Source organism: Castor canadensis, chromosome 13 (assembly GCF_047511655.1).
Source record: "Castor canadensis chromosome 13, mCasCan1.hap1v2, whole genome shotgun sequence".
In the NCBI taxonomy this organism is placed as follows: domain Eukaryota; kingdom Metazoa; phylum Chordata; class Mammalia; order Rodentia; family Castoridae; genus Castor; species Castor canadensis.
The window spans coordinates 8,453,200-8,466,818 of NC_133398.1; the positions used below are offsets into that span (position 1 = coordinate 8,453,200).

The 13,619-nt window shown below is 47.1% G+C and overlaps 1 protein-coding gene across 8 annotated transcripts in view; it reads right to left on the minus strand.

Annotated features, from left to right (window-relative positions):
• Positions 1-3,158: 3,158 nt before the first annotated feature.
• The window catches only part of Garnl3 (GTPase activating Rap/RanGAP domain like 3), a 163,124-nt gene continuing 152,663 nt past the window's right edge, over positions 3,159-13,619 (minus strand). For all 8 annotated transcript variants that reach the window (XM_074053160.1, XM_074053162.1, XM_074053158.1 and 5 more), the window contains 6 exons: positions 11,334-11,441; positions 9,679-9,797; positions 7,576-7,714; positions 6,687-6,902; positions 5,248-5,374; positions 3,159-3,624 (listed from right to left, as the gene is read on the minus strand). In XM_074053160.1, the coding sequence (XP_073909261.1) occupies positions 3,447-3,624; positions 5,248-5,374; positions 6,687-6,902; positions 7,576-7,714; positions 9,679-9,797; positions 11,334-11,441 (887 nt within the window). In that variant the 3' untranslated portion in view covers positions 3,159-3,446. The remainder of the gene's footprint in view (positions 3,625-5,247; positions 5,375-6,686; positions 6,903-7,575; positions 7,715-9,678; positions 9,798-11,333; positions 11,442-13,619) is intronic.

Genomic DNA, 13,619 nt, shown 5'->3' on the forward strand with positions numbered 1-13,619 from the left:
ACCAATGGGCGACGGGGGGCGGTGCTAGGGTAGGATCGGCATCATGGAGGTTGCAAGAGTAGCCAATGAAAACGTAAGGAGGGATTAGTTCTCCTCTAGGACACGCCCCTCAAATCAGAGCGGACCAATGGAAAAGCGTATCGGGTTGGCAGAGCGCACTAGATCCGCCCCTAGAGGTGGGGCGGAGCTTGTGTCAGGTCCGAGCACAACCGTCCAGTTGGAGTGTGGTGCGAGCGCAGAGGCGGGGCTAGAAAAACTGCCTCAGAAGTGAGCTGGCCAATGAGGGTGGAGGGCGGGGATTTTATTATTACTCTTTTTACCCTGGTACCATCTCCCAATCTAACTTCAACCAATGAGGGTATGAGCAGGACCCAGGCGGAGCACGTGGGCCCTGTCCTGACTCCCGCCCCCTACTCCCCACCGCTGCAGCTGTCCTCCGGGGTCAAGTCTGAAGTTCCTGCTCGGCTTTAACCGTTGTCTTGGGGCCCGGATTGGAGTCGCCTGACCACTATACCTCGCCCAGCTCTGCCCTCTGAAAGCCTCAGGACCGAAGGTCTACAGCCAGACTGTCCTAGGCCACCTTGTTCTCTCTTTCTGCTTGGGTTAGGGGCGGAGCCCTAGCCCTGAGCTCAGCCAACCGCCAGACCTGCATTTGAAGGCTGCAAAGCCAGGGGACCCAGAACCCATTAGGCGCGATGCCCCGTTCTGCTTGTGTGACTGAGCTAAATTTATTTGCGGTACTGGGGTTTGAACTCAGGGCCTTCACCTTGAGCCACTCCACCAGCTCTTTTTGTGATGGGTGCTTTTTTTTTCAGATCGGGTCTCGCTTTGCCCAGGGGCTTCGAACCGCAGTCCTCCTGATACCTGCCTCCTGAGTAGCTAGGATTATAGGTGTGAGCCATGGGCGCTCGGCTGAGCTAGGTTTAAATGGCGAGTTCCACCTTCCCTGGTTACTACGCAGGTAATCCTGACCCTTAAATTTTAATGGACTGCCTCCCAATTTTGAGTCCCCTGTGGATTCTAGTAGCCGACCTGTCCACGCGTGCATCCAGGCCTCTGCTGTTGGTGAGGATGACAGGGTTTGATAGGATCTTGCCATCTGTACTAAATTCATACCCAACACTCTGGACACAGGCAGTGCTGGTGTAATTCTGGGAAGAACTAGGGAGTAAGAGCCTTCTCATCCCTCCTTGGTGCTCCGTACCCTCCTCCGTAAGTGGGGATAACAATGATCTTCCAGGACACTTGTGAGCGGGTCTTGTATATTAGAGATCATACACCAAGTCCTCAATGGCTAGCTAGCATGCTTACCATAGTGGTTTGACCGATTGCAGTTGTCTGGTTGTACTAGCAAACTTTTTCAATTTTGACCACAAGACTATCTTTAAGCACTCTTGTGCTTGAGTTATAAATTCTTACCACTTCTTTCCAATCACCTGCTCTCTTCCTTCCCGGTGGACATGGCCTACTTTGGATTGTAGGCACTAGGTGTTTGCAGAGTGAGTAAAGGTCATGGATGAACTGTTGCCACTAGACCGTATACTCTGTAATTCAACCAGTGGGGTAGCAGAGAGGCTTATGCTCGGGTGAGCATAGCTAAAGTTTCTAAGCTGGGGACACCTGGCCCTCTGGCTAGTGGTCTCCTTCCCCGTAGTGTGCAGATATTGTTGCCAGAACAGCTTCCTACCCCCTTCTTATAAGCAAAGTGCCACCACCCTGAAGAGCAGGGTTTACCTCTTGCCCCTTCTGTACTCACTACTCAGATCTGGGCCTCTTGTTCAGCCACAGTTAGCTTTAATGCTGGGCATCTGGAAGAATGCTCTAAATAGTCTTTGGTTTTTCTGTTCCAGCAAGAAACTTTTAAAAAGTGACAGGAAAAACACAGATACAAGCTCATGATGCTTACTAATTAGCTTAACATGAAAAATACCAACCAGTTCCAACAGACACAGGTACTTAGCCTGGCTCTGAGAGGCACACAGTGGGGAGAGGGGAGGGGGTTCTTGGAACTTGAAAGTTCCAATCATTTCCTCTTTCTGTGCCTTAGTTTCTGTATTTGAAAAACAGGAATAGTAAACCTACTTTGCAAAATTGTTGGCAGGCTTGAGATACAGTGTGTGGTTGACTTTGGGGACCCTGCAGGTGAAAAGGGCCTAACAAAACACAAACATAGGAGTGCTAAATGCTACAAAGAATATGGTTATAAACAGCCCTGTCCAGGTACACCATAAAAGCACTATCCTTGCTACTCTGGCCTCTCAGTTAAAGAGGAACAGGGCACTTTCAGCCTGGATTCATTATGCTGAACTGTTTGTTTGTATAAAAGGTGGACAGAGGAGTCTGCCCCACAGTGTGCAAGGCCCCCAGGAAGGGAAGATATGAATGTAATAGGTCAAGGTCCTGTGAAACAGTCTTCTGCACTTACAAAGGCTTGCAGAAAAACTCTTCAGAGATGCTTTCACAGGGCAAATAACTGAATGTTTTCCATGGGTAATGCAGGCAAAAAGAGATGTAATGGAGTCATTTGCTGAGGTCAGAGGCAAATTACCTTCTTCAGATTAAAAATTTTACAGATAATGTCAATGATTTGAGATTTTCTGTTTTGATCTCTCCTGGCTAAGGTGACATTTCTCTATTACATTTGTACTTGGCCCACCCACATTTCTTCCTGTTCACTATGAGGAGGAAGATGGGAAGGCAGACACATGGAAAGAGTCAGGATAACCATTTGATTCATATGAAAGAAAGAGGCAGACCCACTCAAGGGGAGGGAATTTGAGAATTCTTTTGATCATAAGGGATGTCTATTCCCTGGCTATATGATCTCAGAGTAACATAAGCAAACAAAATAATCTTAAGACCAACAAGTTCCCTTGCCTTATTATTTTTCAAGAGACACACAGAGGAGGAAGGGGCACTTCTGAGATCTAACCATTCATATAGCTTTCTCAAGTCCACAGGCAGAAGCACAGCTGGTTCCAATCCCAGTGAACAGTGGCAGGGGTCAACAGTGCAGAAGGAAAACTTATTTATAGTATAATAAAGTTTAAAAGTAATGGCTTTTCTTTATAAAAGAAAGACATTGTGTGACACAATCAAAACTAATGAAAAAAATACTTTCCATCTAAGTATATAAAATATAAGAAGGTTGCAGTAAATAAGAATGAACATTTTTGATTTATTCAAAGTTTCAATCTAAAACTTCAATGAAATCTACCACCTTTATTACAAGGGGACTGATGGTTCCTGAACGGAAAGAAACAAAGGTCAAGAAAGATGGCACTGGACACTGGAGAGTGACCCAAACTGGCTGAGGGTGCAGAAGGTTTGGTCCAATAGATCGCTGCCAGGCTGAAAGCCACATTTTGTTGGGAAATGACATAATTGTTTAAGAGTATAAACCTCCATAAGAAAACTACAGATGGCGAAGGAGACTCAGACTCTGTTTACTTCAAGTCAATAACGTCTTCATCTGAGGAAGCTGTGAGCTGGAAGGGGCTGCTGCTCCACACAGGGCTGCCCTCTCTCTCTGCCACGGGTTCCTGGTCTGAGCTTGTTGAGTGGATTGGCCCCTCAGGATTGGCTTCGCAAGTAGAAGGACTTTCCAAGGAGCCTGATGGAATCCTGGAAGAGAAAAGTCACTGTCAAGAGCATGAGAGAAACCCCATGGAACTGGGCCTCTCCTGTCTGCAGTTTCCTGCTCACCTGGGCTCATAATCATGTCAGGGAAGATGAAATGGCAGGACTCCCTAACACAGGCCCTGCAGTCAGAAAGCCTTAGCTTATGGGGTTGTGAGGATGAAAGGCCAAGGTGGGACACACAGAAGGTGCTCCTGAGGCATGATCTTCCTCAAGTATAATGAATCTGGATGTCATCACTTAATACTCTTCCATGGCCTAAGGATAAGGCTGAAATGCCTGCTATACCAAGGTTCAGGGCCTACCCTGCTGACTGCTCCGGCCTCTTGGGCCACCTGCTCCACCTGCTCCCTCTACTTTCTCCACTTCCTCAGGGCTCTGAAAGTTGCTTATTTGACCAAAATAGGTTTCACTCATCAGGGAATTCATGACTCAACAGATGCTAACAGGCCTGTGAAGCCTCCAACCCTGTTCTGCCTACCTGACCTCACACTATCCCAGCACCATTCCCTATGTGCAGCCTGTCCACCCTTCCTTCTGCCTCTGGCCATGCTGCCTGCTTCAGGGTCTCTCATCTGAGTCCCTGTTGTCATAGCTGTTCCACTAGATCCTTATCATTCACGCTAAGCCCAGCTCCATGCTACTTCCTCTTGACCCCTGTCAAAGTGGACATCTACCTCCCACCCTATCACTTTCTGTCTTTTAACTTTCTTAAGGCATTCGGTACTACTTGAAATGGTTCATGTCTTCTCTATGTAAAGTCACAGGGCAGAGGCCTTCTCTCCTAGGTTAGGTTGAAGGATGAGTGGGGGCTGTCCTCCAAGGTCAGGTTCATGCTTACTCAATGCAGTTGTGACTCAGCCTTTCCTGATGTTTCACACCCTCCCCTGTCAAGGCATGGGGTGGGTGGCATGCTTCACCACCAGCATCAACTGCCACCTTGTAATGCTAGGTGCCTGGGCTCTTCTTGGCCTTCCCCCTTGGCCCGTGAGCCCCCAAAGGCACAGATGGGGGCTTGGCCATTTCCATTTCTCAACACATAGTTCAGGGCTGCATTTTCCAAGTGTGTGTAGAGCGAATGATGAAGCTTGGGGCATTACCTTCCACATGCAGCGTTGAGTGGTGTTGCTTGAAGGATAACAAAGATTTGAGGGGACAAATCAGTGTGAGTCAACCAATATCCACTCACATGCTGTGCTGAACTGCCTTTGAGAAGGGCAGGGTTGGAGAGTGTCTACTTCCCTGAGCCCTTACTAAGCGTTTTGCTTTTATAAATCACTATCCAAATGGCGAGTCCCCCAAAAGTCTCTTATTATATTTTATTTTATTTTTGCAGTGCTGGGGATGGATCCCATGGCTGTGCACATGTTAGGAAAGTGCCCTTCCACTGAGCTACACCCCAGTCCCTCTTAGTGTATCTCGATGAGCACTTGTTTGATTGCCAGTGAGGGTGCCCACTTCTGTAAGCCCCATTCTGGCACTGTGCTCTCCAGGCATCTCACAGAAGAGCTGGATGCTGACCCTGTTCAGGGCTGGCCGCAAGGCCTCCAGGCTGTGCTATGACCCACAGGATCAGCATTCTGGGTAGGGGCTGCTCCCCCTCTTTACCTGTCACTGCTCGTTGATCTCACTGTCCCTGGCTTGGGGTCTCCTTGGCTTTCTTCTAACCGTTTCCGGGCTTTGGATTTGGCCCTTGGTGCTCCTTCTGACCTGGGTCCCCCATCATCACAGAGGCCTGGATTGCAGGGGAGAATCATAGGTCAGTGGGTCATTACCACAGGGTTGCCATGGAGACAGAAAATGCCTTCTTTGTTCTTGGATGAGTATTGGTGTATTATTGGGCTAGAGACAGGAGGAAAGATTCTAGAAGGTCTGTTTTCAAATAATTGGTTTTCTTGTTGGTAGAAGGTCCCCCCCCATTATAAAGTATGCATACATTACCAAAACAACAAAAAAACCCAAAGAGACTCAAGAGTCTATTGAAGAAGGTAAAATCCCTACAGTTGGTGACTGTCATTCTCCAACTCAAAGGTTCAGTTTCTGTTGTTGGGTTTTTTTTTTTTTTTTGGTAGGACTTGAGTTTGAACTCAGAGCTTCACACACTTGAGCTATACCTCCAGTCTGAGGTTGAGTTTCTGAAAAGCACAGTGGTTTGTAAAACAGTGGTTGGGAGATCAGGCTTTCGTAGGAAGTATGAGTTCAAAATAGCAATTCACATGTTTTACAAATACAATGGAAGGTAACAACTCTGAAAACCACTCTGTCGATGTCAAACCCTGCCCTGCCAGGTGAGCGGAGTCCCCTTCCTCCGTTATTTGGGAAACATTCCTGCAGGGCCGGGATGTGTTAAAGCCATCTCTCCTTCTAGTTTTAGGCCATGTGGAGCTCAACCCAAGTTTGCAAACCAGTGCTCACTGACTCATCATGTCACTTCCGTTTCCTCATTTTGTTTCCACAAATCTGAAGAAAAAGCTGTAGAACAGTCTAGCCTTCTGACAATGACCACGGGGCTCCATGCTTCTCCAGCTGGGTCTTCCATCATATGCGGAGAAGGGCCTAGCGAACACCTTGCATCGGATCCAGCCCCACACGCCTGCCCCCAGGTTCACAGGGCTTCGAGAAGAGATAAGTGAACCCACACGTGTGTAAAGACATGGAAAACTTCCATGTGTGAATGTACCAATATAAAACGAGGAGTACAATCTTTAATCTCTGGTTCTTCTCTAGACTATCAGACCTGTAGAGATTACTTTTATTTAAAAGCATTGTATCATACTAGATTAGTGTTTTATAAACTGCCTGTTTCCCCCCCTTAACATGGCTCGGGCAGCTTTCTACACCAGTAAGTAGAAATAAATCACATCATTGTTGGTGAGAAAATTAAGCACTATTCTCTGGTATAAATGTATTATAATTTATTTATAAATCCTTTCCTAAAGGGAAAGTTTCTTTTTTAACTCTTTGCTCTTGAGGAGGATTACTATTCAAAGATAAAACCAAGGAGCCTATTTACAAATGGTGAAAGCACAAACATCCAAAGCCATTACCTAGAAGCTCCCTGCGGGTCCTGCTTGCTATTTCTTTGATCTCCATGCGAGACAGGGATAAGGAATGAGTGACAGGAATGGCAGCGATGCCAAGGCCGATGGAAGTGGGCGGGGTGATGACCTTGGAGACTAAGGGCGATTTCAGAGGTCGCTCGATGCTTCTGCCCACAAGGTTTCTAAGTGGAATCTTGTATAGATTTTTAGACTGAATTTCACCTGAAATGCAATTTAGAAAAGCACATCAGAACACTGGGCTCAGATTATTTATAAGAGAATATTTTCTTGTTCCTTGATATAGGTAACACGAAGAAAGGTTTTTTATCTCCTCCCCCTCTCCCATGCCATAAAGTGACAGAGCCTGGTGGCTTCGTGCTTTCTAAGGGCTTCATCTTCGAGTGTAAATTGGATAAAATGCTCTCACTACTGGTTATGTTTACACAGGAAAGTAGGCTGGACAAGAAAAACAAAAAGCTGCCCTGCTCAGGGCGCCTGCATTTTATTTTAACAGTGAGCAATAAAGATGACTGATGTGGCAGGAGGTTACACAAAGCCCTGTTCACAACCACACAGGAAACAGCAGAGGTGAAGCTACACACAGAGTGAGTAATAGTGAGGCTGTACGACTATGTACTTTTAGTTGTAAAACACACAAGTTTTTTTTTTTTTTTCTGAGACAGGATCTTAGTATGTAGCCCATGCTGGCCTGGAACTCATGATCCTTCTATTTCAAACTCCTGAGTGCTGGGATTACAGGCATGCACCACCACATCTGGTGAGTTTTTTTTTTTAAATGGTTTTAAATGTGATTTCTATAAGCACTGGTCACATATGGATATCTGACTATCTGTTTAAACTATCTGTTAATAGGACAGTAAGAACTGGACTTCACCTTCCCCCAGGGAAGAAGGAAAGCCTGGAGTATCTCGGCCCGGGGGTGTCTGAGGAGAATTGTGGGCACTGACCCCCTTGGAGCTGCTTCCAGATGAGACCTCGTGCACAGCTGCGGCTGCTGTGAAGTATACGTCCGACTGCAACGAGAGAGGAAGTGTTACCGGACTGCCTGGCATTCCAGGACCTGCAGCCTTCCTGCATCAGTGCCAAGCCTCTGGGTCCCCAGCTCGAAGCGACCTCCTGTCCTTCTCGGATCACGCAGAGCAGCGCTGGATGCCCAGTGCAGGGAGGCTTCCCGATTCGGCTCCCACCACGTTTCCTTATCTATAGGTTGAGTGAACTCCCCACACTTCTGCAAACACACATTTCCCTCATGGGAAACTCGGACACCTTGTTGTCACAACTGAAAGGGACCTGGGGGTCAGGCCCATTCTGCAGGTGGGAAAAGGGATCGTTCATTCACAACTCAACCAGTCCTCCTGCCCAGCTAGACTTGCTGGCTATGGTGACCACAGCAGCTGGATGAGACTCACAGAGCCAACTTTCAGAAAATTTGCAAGCCAGCTCTTAAACACAGGCATGTTTTTAAATTAAGTGATATAAATTTAAGTATGTTAAAAGCAAAAGTACTCCATGTAAAAATGAGACCATTCCTAATCACTGGATGACATGCACTATTATCTTTGCTCTTGTGGTTACAGAAGCTGACGGCGTGTGTGCAGTGGAAGTACTGTCCAATGTGGCTACTGTTCAGCTCTCCTGACCCCTTCCCAGGGCACTATATTGGAAGCTTGGTCAATCTCAGTGGACTCTTCATACACAGAAGTTGGCAAGAGCTGCCAATCAGAGCTTGGTTTATTGTTTTATCAACTATGCAAACTTAAGATGATAGAGGAGATGTTACCAGTGAAAATTAAACTTGAAAGTGTGTTGAGTTTAGGGCTGAAGCTGGAATCTTTCAGTTTAATGACTATGATTATTTCCACTGAGAAATAGTTCAATAGATCACATATCAGATTTATTGATACTAAACTTACTGGGAAAAGAATAAGTGAAATGAGATATAAATCATGGTGGAATTGCAACTTTAGGTTGGCTTTTGGATATAAGAGCCCAGTAAAAATTAACAAAAGTATTTTATGGGTTATCATTTTCTTTTTTTGGCAGTACTGGGGTTTGAACTCAGGGCCTCATGCTTGCTAGGCAGGTGTTCTACCACTCGAGCTACTCTGCCAGCAACCAAAGTATTTCATGAGAGCTAAGTGGGATAGATTTTGTGGAAAAGAGCATTGTATATTTTATTGTTTTTATTACAAATTGAAAACTATTTTATATCAGTAAAATTTCCAGCTAACTAATGCACATACACAGAATCTATCTCCAGTCCATGCACATACTTCCTGAGCGCTGGGGCTTAGGCACTGCCAATGCACTGGTGCTGTGGCTGTGTAAGGTTGTGTGGGCCCTGCTGACATACTGTGGTGAAGTAGGGAGGCAGACAGGTGAGCAGTCGCCCCCCTCCAGCGTGCTCAGTGTCAGGATTGAGAAAGCGCTGGGGCACCAGGCTGACAGGGCTGGAGAGGTCTTTGTGGGGCTGACTTGGAGCAGGGGACTAGAATGAGACCTGCTGGATTGTGTGCTGGTGATGGAAGGCACCTTGGGATGCCATCCTCATTCCTGCACCCCTTAGTTTTGCTCAACCTCTGCAATATGAGACCTGGACTAGCTGATGAGTCACATTTCACAGGCACCAACTCAAACTGCTGGGCTACTGCAAGCCCCTACTTTTCTAGAACCAGACTGCTCTTCAGGACACCAGTGACATGAGTTATCAACTGGGTGTTGGGGGTGGAGGGGATTCTCTTTTTGGCTAAGTGTTCCCCAGCTGCCACAAGCATCCAGTGACTGCATCCAGATGTGAGGAGGCCACATACAAACACTCAGCTGAACAGGCAGTTGTCCACTTTTTCATCTCACTTCCGGCATTTTGATACACAGCAGCACTGTCACCACTGGCCTGACTTGATGAGAGGCAGTTTTGGGCTCACCTTGTGCTTGGGGACCCCTAAGAGTGACAGAATTAAATTCCTGTCCTACTCACCCTGGAGGCTACAAGCTGCAACTGCGGCACCACGGCCGTGTGGACCAGGTTCCCGTTGACTACCAGGCGGATCTCCATGGAGTCTGTGGTGAAGGCCAGAAGGTACGGGAAGGCGCACACTGCAAGGGAATAGGTGGGTCAGCCCTCAGCCTGTGGGCCTGGTGGCTGCAGACCTCATCATCCTCAATGCTCCAGAAACATCCATCTCTCTTGCTGCTTCTCTCCTTCCTTTACATGGACATGTCCCCCAGTGCTGAGATGGCTTTTGCGCCTAAGAACCCTTTAGTTACCAAACGTCTGCCTCCCAGGTGTGCACTGGCTTCAGCTCTCACTGCCATTTCCCCTCTGAAACTCCACTACCAGACCCTGTGGAACTGTCCCCCTCATGGTCCAGGCGACAGCTTGACACATGCTTTCCTTTGGAGCAGGCCACCTGCTTGGGAACCCTTTCTTTACTCTTTCTTCAAGGTGCAGTCCCTTGGGACGCCATCCTCATTCCTGCACCCCTCAGTTTTGCTTAACCCCTGGCAGGTAGGGACTCCTCTGTGTTCCTCTGGCCTTGTGCCTGGAGAACAGTTGCATCTTGCTCCTTGCTGTCCCTCACAGTGCCCTCTGGTGCAATGTTTTTTGTTTGTTTGTTTTTTGTTATTGTTTGTTGGTGGTACTGGGGTTTGACTCAGGGCCTTGTGTTTGCTAGGCAAGAGTGGTATCACTTGAGTCGCTCCCCCAGTCCTTTTTAAATGGTTTGTTTTTTGTTGTAAGTCGATGTCTCTTCTTGCAATGATTGTCATGACACACCAACTTCCCCAAACTGGCTGTCCAGGTGCCCTCCAATTGCACCTTTGTCCTTCTGCCTGGCCCCTTCATGCCTCCTTCCTTTGCCCTGTCCCTCCCTCCCTACAGTCTCCACGGTTGAGGTTGAATTCATCCATTCTTGGCTTCCCTGGTGACTCAGCCTACCACACCCATGCCTTGGGCCCTGATTGTTCAAGTTACCTCCAGGAGTGAGGTTCAAAACCTGGAAGTCCTTTTCCACCCTTCCCTCTCCTTTTCACCAGATTTCATCATCATCAGAGCCCAGCCAGGCACTTCAGGATCTTGGCCTAGCCCTCTGCAATCCTTTCAGTGCTCCAGAACGTGGACCCATTAGTAGATAGTCTTACTGTGAGGCAAACAGCCCCAACCGGAACCCTGCTGGCTCAGCGCTGACTCTTGAAAGCAATGCCCAGCTGTGCCTCTTGAGCATAAACACAAGCACCACCACTCACTCACTGGTATTCTAGTGATTCTAGACGTTGGGGCTTTAAGCTATAGAAGAATGGTACTGAAAGCACCAAGCTTCTCCCCCATGCCTGTTAGCATCCTGAGGCTGGAGACCTAGCTCTCAAGTTTTAGAACAGCAAGGCAGCGAGGCCCACAGATGATAACCCAGGACTGAGACGTGATATTTAATTGCTCTCCAATGCTCACCTACCCAGGCTTTGAGAAGAGCTAGGAGAAACAGTAGACAAGAATTAAAAATACTTAAGAAGAAAAGGAGCACTTGAACACCTCCTAATTTCGGACAGTTTGACAGTAAGTCGTGAGTTGCTCACCTGGGTCTGAGCCCTTCAGGGCATCTATGAAGGGGGAAAGGGCTGTAAGGTTTTTCTTACCAATTGCGTAAGGAGCCTGGTTCCAACAGAACTGGAAATCCGACGCGGAGGGTTGGACCAAAAAAGAGCCACCGTTAAAGGGGCAAACCTTTTTATAGATGCAACTGTCTGCAACAAAACAACAACTCATTTTGTTAGAGACGACACCTCGATCACTGCAGTCAGAGAAACCAGAAACAGGCCCATAGGACAGCATCCTCTGCTAATTCTTCACAAATAGCAGGTACCTCCGGGCACCAGTGGCTCACAACTGTAATCCTAGCTACTCAAGAGGATCATGGTTCAAAGCCAGCCAGGGCAAATAGTTTGTGAGATTCCTATCTTGAAAAAACCCAACACAAAATAGGGCCAGTGAAGTGGCTCCAGTAGCAGAAAGCCTGCCTAGCAAACATGAGGCTCAAAGGAAACAGAACTAGGGCTGGAGACATGGCTCATGTGGTAGAGCACCTGCCTGGCAAATGCGAGGTCCTGAGTTCAACCCTCAGTACTGCCAAAAAGAAAAAAAGAAACAGAACAAAGGTTTAAAAAGTAATTATATTTCCAAAGCTTCCCCCTTACAAAAGACACTGAAATAATCAAGAAGTCATCCTTCACAGTGTAATGATTATTTAACATAATTGCCCGTGGGTCAACTGGCTGTGTCAATTGAAAATCACATCCTACTAAGTTCTTCCCTGAAAGGCTGGCCCAGGCAGGCTACCTGAGGTGGTGCAGGAGAGGCCTGTCTCAGTTTGAAGGCAAATCTTTGCCCAGGGCAATGCAGTGAGACGTGGTGAGGTTTGTTCTTCATGCTGTTCATGTAATTAATTGGAAGCTGTTAGAATGAGAAGGCCCCGGTGCTATGAGTTTCTACATAAGCAAATGGAAACTCAACTCAGTGTATAAGTCACATTCTAGAAAAGAATCAGGAACCACTAGTGAAGCTCTACCTATGACCTTCAACTAGAATGATCCAAGCACAGCTACGGCTCCACACTGCCAACCAAGTCTTATTTTGCTTTGCTGCTGCATCACCAGTAAAAGCCTTCCCCGTGCCTCTTCTGTTCGGAGCAGCCCCATTTGTGAATGGCTGTCTGCTCAAAGAAACACTGTACAAGCCAGGCACCAGTGGCTCATGCCTGTAATCCTAGCTACTCAGGAGGTAGAGATCAGGATGATTGTGATTTGAAGCCAGCCCGGGCAAATAGTTTGGGAGATCCTATCTTGAAAAAAGCTCTTCACAAAAAAGGGCTGGTGGAGTGGCTTAAGGCGTAGGCCCTGAGTTCAAGCTCCAGTACCACAAAAAACAAAAACAAGAACAAAAAACCCCAAAACAAAACGGAAACACTGTATAATTATCATTAATAATAATAATATTTTTTAAGTCAGGTTCTCATTCTGTAGTACAGGCTGGCCTTGAACTCACAATCTTCCTATCTCAGCTTCGAGTGCTGGAATTAAAGGCATACACCACTATGCCCTGTTCCTCTTCACAATTTTTAATGTGCCAGGGCTGGAGGAGTTGCTCAAGTGGTAGAGCACCTGATTAGCATCAGTGAGGCACTGAGTCCAAAAGCCAGTGACATAAAAACAAAATTTGCAAAGTTGATCTTTTAATAATGTTTATTGGCATAAAAATTCTTAGAACTAGTCTTGATGGTACATGGCTATGATCCCAGCACTCAGGAGGCTGAGGCAGGAGAATTGTGAGTTTAAGGCTATCTGGGATACATAGTGTTGGGTGTGGAGACCTAAGGCAGATGAGTGAGTAGCCCATCCCCCACGGAGAGCACCATGAGCCCTGCACCTTCAGAAAGAGTAATAAATCTGCATTCCTGCACCCTGAGGAGGAGATGCAGTGCCTCATAAATCTGCACAGGGCTGATAAACAAAATTCTCTCAAGGTTGTTCCCCTGCCCCCCTCAATAAGGGGCAAACAGACCAACTCATCTAAGAGAGCTCACATGCAAATACATGGCCAACAGAAAAAACCCACCTAACCGATACCCTAACCCGGAGTTAAAGCATTCATAAAAAGCCCCAGCCTTCACCTGAGCAGCAAGCTACCGGCTTCTGGGCTCCGCTGCAGTGCTCTAGCTGTAGCCTTTCCTTTCTCTCTACGAAATCCTACTTTATATACCAGCTTTGGCCCATCATTCAGCTGCTTCACAAGGCAGTTCCCTGGCCTGTGAAGACAAGGACCCTCAACCCTGGCCTGTAACACTTCAACACCGACATGTAACATTTGTCGACCCAGATGGGACCTTTCTTCTGAACCAAGGTTGGTATTGGTTGTGCCAAACTGGG